The sequence below is a fragment of the Eurytemora carolleeae genome, unplaced genomic scaffold (genome assembly GCF_000591075.1).
Source record: "Eurytemora carolleeae unplaced genomic scaffold, Eaff_2.0 scaffold2005, whole genome shotgun sequence".
In the NCBI taxonomy this organism is placed as follows: Eukaryota; Metazoa; Arthropoda; class Copepoda; order Calanoida; family Temoridae; genus Eurytemora; species Eurytemora carolleeae.
This window is the reverse complement of record NW_019397894.1, coordinates 28,411-35,553: the sequence shown is the minus strand read 5'-3', so window position 1 is coordinate 35,553 and position 7,143 is coordinate 28,411. Positions and strand designations below refer to the sequence as shown.

The window sequence follows — 7,143 nt, the reverse complement described above, 5'->3', positions numbered from 1 at the left end:
ATCTCTGATAGAATTCAAAATCTCTGATAGAAATCAAAATCTCTTATAGAATTCAAAATCTCTGATAGAATTCAAAATCTCTGATAGAATTCAAAGTACAAGTATGTCTGTGCTAACATGGTCTCTTTCATCAGCTGGATCTATAAATTTTTCCTTCTGATTCGTTTTTCAGATTTACTAAAAATTTGATAAATTTGTATGTAACTTATTAGAATCTCAAAGTTTTTGATAGAAACTCATAAACTTTGATAAGATCTCATAAATTTTAATAGAATCTCAAAAAACTTATAAATATAGACTCTAGTTAACACAATTGTATGATACATTTGTTAAAGAACTAAAGAATATATTTGTTGACTTTAAAAGTCAATATAATAAAATAAAAGAGATCTAATGGTATTTCTAACATTTATTTAATAAACGAAAGTTTTGAAATAGTTTCCCAAGTAGGGTTAAAATTGGCTGGTTAAAAATGAATAAAGAAACTATAGACGAATATCAGTTGGAACATGTTTGTAGAACTTCATGATGGTGGTGCAGATCATCAATCTTGACGGCAGGTTTGCTCACAACTAGGCTTAGTCTAAGGGAGAGAGATTGCGGACTTATCGTGTACAAAATAACCGCGATCATCTTGTCGCTGGGTTGCATGATAATGGAAGGAACTCTGGTTCCGCCCGGAACTCTGGAACATTGTGGAGCGCGGAGCTAGGTGTAAGCAGTGTCTGCTGTTAGTTCTGTATCTGAATCATCATCATGAAGGAGCCAGGGTTGAGACGGAGTTGTGAATGTCTTGAGTGTTTATAGCTGACTGAATACCGGGAGGTGTAGAGAGGTGAGGAGCGTTGTCTAAATGTTGTCTTTATATTCCACAGTTTTATGTTGTCTCAATGGAGAAATGGCGATACAACAAAGTTTCTAATCAATATTGTGATAAATGTATATTTGTTCCACCAATATATGTAACTTTTATGACTATACACTGTACAGTGCTCTTAATTGTTTAATTCACTCTAGGCTAGTAGTGTGTGCATTGAGCTGGTTCGTTTATAGCCTATATTTTCGTTTTTTTTTGATCTTTTATAGCCTATATTTTCGTTTTTGGTTTCGTTTACAGCCTATATTTTTGTTTTTGGTTCGTTTATAACCTATATTTTCGTTTTTGGTTCGTTTATAGCCTATATATATTAGTTTTTGGTTCGTTTAAAGCTTATATTTTTGTTTTCGGTTCGTTTAAAGCTTATATTTTCGTTTTTGTTTTTTAATAGCCTATATTTTCGTTTTTGTTCATTTATAGCTTATATTTTCGTTTTTGGTTCGTTTACAGAAGGTGAAACAATACAGGGTTACCATTAAAGGTGAGAGGGGAGAAATTACTGAACCTATTTTATTCATAAGATTCTCTTACATGTTTATCGGTTAATAAAGTTGTACAGTGTACATAATATATCGTTTAAAAACTTTATAAAAGGCAAAAGACCAAGTTCCATCTTTATATCATGATATTTAAAGATTTTTATGTCGTCGTAATTAATTAGTCATTCTTTGTGGGTAACCCTGTATAAACTGCATATCTACTCGTAGATTAAATATATTGTATGTTGTTTTCTATATAATTGTATTGATGGAAATGTAAAAGATTGATAATGTTTTGTACATATTTTTCAGTGTTTAACGTTATATCTTAAATAAAATGTATTGGAACTCGTAGATAAAAATGTATGTTTGTTTGTCTATGCTAATATGTAATTTACATTAATGGACTGTAAAGGATCAAAAATGCTTTGTAAATATTAATCAATGTAGTGTTAGAAACTTAGTTCTGAAGTTTAAATTATTAAAATAAAACTAAACTAAATGGAATTGATACTTTGATTGATTACTTGGCGATTTTAGATCTAGACTGTAAACATAAGTTTAAAGATATCCATCATCTTCTCTTTGACAATTGAATCTATTTTGAATTACGGTTTCTCTGCAAAATGACGTTGAGATCTCTTACAAAAGAAAAAATGGAGAAAATTATAATTAAACATTTTTCTAGTTTGGAATACGACGAAATCTTTCACTTGTTAACTCAGAATAGATATTTAAGGGGTAATATTGTGAATAAGACTTACCCCTCTTTTTTAATGGAAAGTTATTTAAAATTACAAGTCCCTTTCATTTATAGTTTTGCAAGGTTCATTTATGTCAAATCACAAACTTAGTTAAAATTTGAAATTTTTGAAGACAAACTGAAAACTTTTTTAATTAAAAAGTCACTAATCCTTTGGTTAATAGAGAAAGTTTTATAAATCCAGAGGCTATATATTCAACATGTTTATATCAAAAAGTCTAAATTAAAAAACACAGGCTTGCACTTTTAGGTTACAAAGATAGTAAAGTAAGATTTATTCAAGATAAATCAAGATCATAATAAATATTATAATATGGTTAAAATTCTATAAGAATATAATTGAATACATCATGGGTTTTATCACAAAATAAGATAAGGTTATATCAAGGGAGTTTAATTTTCTCTGCCTATAAGGAATATCAGATTTTCTGTATTTCTTCGTTCTCGCATAGTTGACAATAAACAGTTCATGTTCCGTAGCTGGTTACAAAGATATATATGGATTATAAAGTTAGAGTTTTTGGCAAGAACTTAATTACTTTATTGTATTTTAAAATATAACCTTAATTTAGTTTGTCAATATACTCTTTATATTTCAGAAACACTCCCTGAGATGTTTAAGATGAGATAGTGATCAAAGATGGTTATGCTTTTTATATTTTTAATGCCAACACAAGAGCACGTTCATTGTTCATGGTCGTTGTGAAGTTATTGTTGTAAGCATTTTTAACTGATATCCCCATAAGAGCACATCTGACCGTTTTATCTTTCATAACTCTATTATGAAAATATCTAAAATTGTTTTTTTCTTTTTTGTAATGCATGATGTAGAGCAACACACTGATCCACTAATCAAAGTTCTAACAATCACAAACCAGATGTCAGATGCTTCCAGCTTGTAAACAACAGCTCCTATAAAATCAAGTCTTATGTTCATTTCTGTATTCAGCTCCAGATAACAATTTCTATACTCTATATAATCACAATGTTTGATACTCAACTATGTCCTTCAAGGGAACATTCCTCCCTCCATACTCATGACAAGGGCAATTAAACAGGGCTTAGGACTTTAAAATCTGGATCTCTCTTGCCTTTTCCTTATTTTCTCGTGTATATTTTTTAATATTTTTTTTCTATTTGATATGCTTTTTAGCTGTGATTCCAAATTCTGAGTTTGAGTCTGTAAATCGATGATTTTGATTTTTTTGGAATTCTTCATCTCTACTTGATGAAACCCTAAATATTAGAAATTAGTTTACCTTTCATAAAAAAACATGAGTTTAAAAAGTCCTTTTTATCAAAAAAATCATTTATTTTATGGGAAATGATTTTAAAGAAAATGTAAACCCCTGGACTAACAAATAAATGAGTACAACTTATATAGAACTGCCAATGCATTGATACTCAATTAGGCACATTCAGACTTTTGAAAAACGGTATATTAACAGTTAGTTTAAATAACAGAACAAATTAACAAAATTTTAGACTAACTACACTTTTAAAAAGTACACTTCTTTGGAATAAATGCCATAAAATCTAAATCTGAAAAAATTATTACTTTGAACTGTTGAGTTTGAAGATGGACAAAAATTAAGTTATTATGATGAGAATAAAAGGTTAAACCAAGACCAACCTGTGTCTGATCTGTTCCATTTCTGATTTCAGATTCTTGAATACTCTCCAAATATTGATCAGAAGAGGTCACACCCTTCAGGTAGTCTAAAGATAAAGATATCAAGCGTGAGAAACTTATCAATATGAATTTCACCGTATTTTGAAAATGTAGTGAAATCTTATGTTAAGATTAAGCTGTCATAAAAACTAAATTCAGAAAGCTTTGCGACTAAATTTCAACAGGACAGAGTTGGGCTTAATATTGTATTTGACTAGGAATTTTACTAGTTGTAATGGTGGTTTTTGGATTTGATTAGAATCAGACTCAACATTATGACTAATTCTCCACTAAATCCATCCAAGATTGATAATATTTTCATCTGGCCTAACTCTTTAAGTGTAGTTTGTGACCTAGCAGCTGTTAATAATGTGACACAAGATATTGCCAGCTGTTACTTCAGTTGGGTCTTAGATGAAGCATTAAACCCGAAGAAGGATGGGGGGAATGATATGTCTAAGAAATATATACCCCTACAAAAATATTACATTTAATATTGAATATTTTTTAATCAGGTGAATTTTTTTTAAAGCTTAGGAGGGTTTTCTTTATTCCTCTTCTTCTAGTATTACTAAAGATCACCTGTTTATCATCAGCATAGTAAAATCAATGTTTATCAATTGAATAAATCCCAATACCTTGAATTTTATCCTGAAGTATGTTACAGAGATCTTCGAACAGGTAATTATCCTCGTATTTCTTGACCCCCTTGAGTACATCAAGCCAGTTCTCCTGGTTGATCTTGAAGCTGGAGACAACTTCCTTGATCAGGTTCCTGGCTCCACACAGCTCAAACTTGTCTCCCAGATAATACAGATTGAACAGATCATCCTCCAGTAATTTTCCCTAATTTTTCCAAATACTCTTTATCTCACAATCAAGACTTGAAATGCGTTAAACAGTTTTCAGAACAGTTTTTATCTAGATTTTCTTCAAATCATAGTTAGTTAAAACTTTTTGACATTTTCAACTGTTTTAAACTAACAATCAAGGTAAACTGAAGAAAACATTTCTGGAAATTGTTTTATTGTTTCTAAATAAGTAAGTCTCTATAGAGACTTAGTAACATAACACTAATTTGTATTTGAAACCCGTTCCTGATAGATATCTGAAGTAACATGAAAGTGCAGTTTTAACAGTGTAAGTAATTGCTTTTATGAAAAAATAGTTGAATATTTTGTAAACAGAGGGAACATATATACCAATGTCTTGTTTTATCATATAGATAATTAAAAATAGATCAAAACGGTTTTGCCTTAAAAAATGTGCTGGAGGGGGGGGGGGAGTGATAAAAAGTTAGATCATTAATTAATTGATTTATTTTAAGACGGAAGAACGGAGAAAATGAAAGAGAAAAGGAAAAAAGAAAAATTGCTCGAGCGAAGGAGAGAAGGGCAATCTTTATCCTAGGTATAAATTTGTTACATCATTTTTATGGTAAAATTTAAAGTTTCAAATAGATTTTTTCGGAAAAAATAAGAAAATAAACATTTTGATCGAAACAAATGATCTAAAATACTAAATTTTTGAAGAAAGAATCATTATTTTTGATTTTACTGACAAAAACATTGTTGTGAAAAAGGTTAGATTTTTCGCTTATTCATTCTGTAAGTTATATGTTTTAAAGAACTAAAAGTTTGATTGAAAATAAAGTAATTCTGAAGATTTCTTTCATTGTCTTCACTTTCACGAGAAATCATAACAAAAATAATAAGTGAAAAAAACTAAGTTTCAACTTCAACCTTGATCAGACAAAGCTAGGTTTAAAGGGTAGCGGACATGCCTCTTTACACATAAAGAGACACTTCCTCTAGAGAACCTTTCAGGTTTTGATTAAACCTTAAACTATTTGGTTTGCTCTGAAGAACTATCAGAGCAATCTTATTAAATTTAGCAAAGTTTTAACGAAATATCTTCTCATAGAAACCGTTTAATATAATTTAACTTTGTTTTAAATCCTTTCCCTAGGAAATTAACAAATTGTAATTATATTATTTAATAAAGGGATAGAAGCGTTTTAGAATTTGAGAAACTGCTTTTAGGGCGCAATTTGTACCACCTTTTCTAATAACAATTCTTCTTACTGATTCTCAAAAAGTCGCCATTATTATCGTTCGCAAATTTTCTTGGATTTTTCTGTTTGAATTGGCACATTTTCAAAAAATATAAATGACGACATTTTCTTTTTAGGTTTAATTATGGGTTCCTTTATTCTCTGTTGGCTACCATTCTTCTTATAGAGTTTAACAATCATATATTTCAGGTTTAATCATGGGTTCCTTTATTCTCTGTTGGCTACCATTCTTCTGATAGAGTTTAACAATCATATATTTCAGGTTTAATCATGGGTTAATTTATCATCTGTTGGCTACCATTCTTCTTATAGTTTAACAATCATATATTTCAAGTTTAATCATGGGTTCCTTTATCCTCTGTTGGCTACCATTCTTCTGATAGAGTTTAACAATCATATATTTTAGGTTTAATCATGGGTTCCTTTATCCTCTGTTGGCTGCCATTCTTCTTCTTGTATTCTATATCTCCTGTTTGCCCCCTCTGCACAGAACAATCCAAGTAGTTAACTAAACCATGCAAGCTACTTAAGTTAAATATGCCTTTTTTACATCGTTAGTTTTAAAAATGATAATTTTTTAACAACTTTATTTTTTTTCTACGGAAAAACTAGACCGTTGTTGAATTTATTCAACATAGAAGTAATCAGAGCTGGGAACTTTAGAATGGTGGATATCAAGATCTATGCTTGGTCCTCTCTTTTACTTAATCTCAAGACTAATCTAATCTTGTACTTGTATCCTGAAAAGTATATAAAATTCAACCAATCAGAGTGGTGTATCAGAAGCCGGGAAATTTGAAATTTTGCGCGCCATTTACAGAGAAGGGAGGGACTCTCTAATTTAGAAAAGCTGGTTTTTAATTTTTCTTTACTATATCCAAAAAGGATTTAGCAGTCGGGATTACAGGTATCCCATTCTAAAGTTCTTGCAGCTCAGTTTACATATTTATAAGCATTGCTAACTCTTTATACTTCATCAGACAAAACTTGAAGGGTATCATTGTGACTAGGATATCATTGTGACTAGGGTATCATTGTGACTAGGGTATCATTGTGAATAGGATATTACCATCTTTTAATGGAGGATCACTTGAAATTACTGATACAGTCCCTTTAATAATTTCCTATTTTTAGTGGATGTTGTATTTACCCAGCAGTGTTTTCCTGTGTATTCTGGTTAGGATACAGCAACTCAGCAATCAATCCGGTATAGTACACTGGGATCAATCCGGTATAGTACACTGGGATCAATCCGGTATAGTACACTGGGATCAATCC

At 30.4% G+C, this 7,143-nt stretch overlaps 1 protein-coding gene and 1 long non-coding RNA gene across 4 annotated transcripts in view; one reads left to right on the top strand and one right to left on the bottom strand.

The window, feature by feature from the left end:
* Window positions 1-2,379: 2,379 nt before the first annotated feature.
* LOC111716259 (uncharacterized) lies at window positions 2,380-4,617 on the bottom strand. Of its 2 annotated transcripts, none has more exons than XR_002768443.1 (3): window positions 4,430-4,617; window positions 3,753-3,838; window positions 2,380-3,355 (listed from the first exon to the last, which is right to left on the bottom strand). It is a non-coding gene; the product is annotated as an uncharacterized LOC111716259 (long non-coding RNA). The 2 variants fall into 2 exon arrangements; XR_002768444.1 differs by having other exon boundaries at window positions 2,380-3,031.
* Window positions 4,618-4,644: 27 nt separating this feature from the next.
* The window catches only part of LOC111716258 (5-hydroxytryptamine receptor 1B), a 7,273-nt gene continuing 4,774 nt past the window's right edge, over window positions 4,645-7,143 (top strand). The window contains exons 1-3 of one of the 2 annotated variants that reach the window (XM_023491693.1): window positions 4,645-5,201; window positions 6,272-6,365; window positions 7,000-7,072. In XM_023491693.1, coding sequence (XP_023347461.1) covers window positions 6,280-6,365; window positions 7,000-7,072 — 159 coding nt within the window. In that variant the 5' untranslated portion in view covers window positions 4,645-5,201; window positions 6,272-6,279. Of the gene's footprint in view, window positions 5,202-5,976; window positions 6,366-6,999; window positions 7,073-7,143 lie in introns of those variants that run through there. The other variant, XM_023491694.1, reaches the window with a different exon arrangement.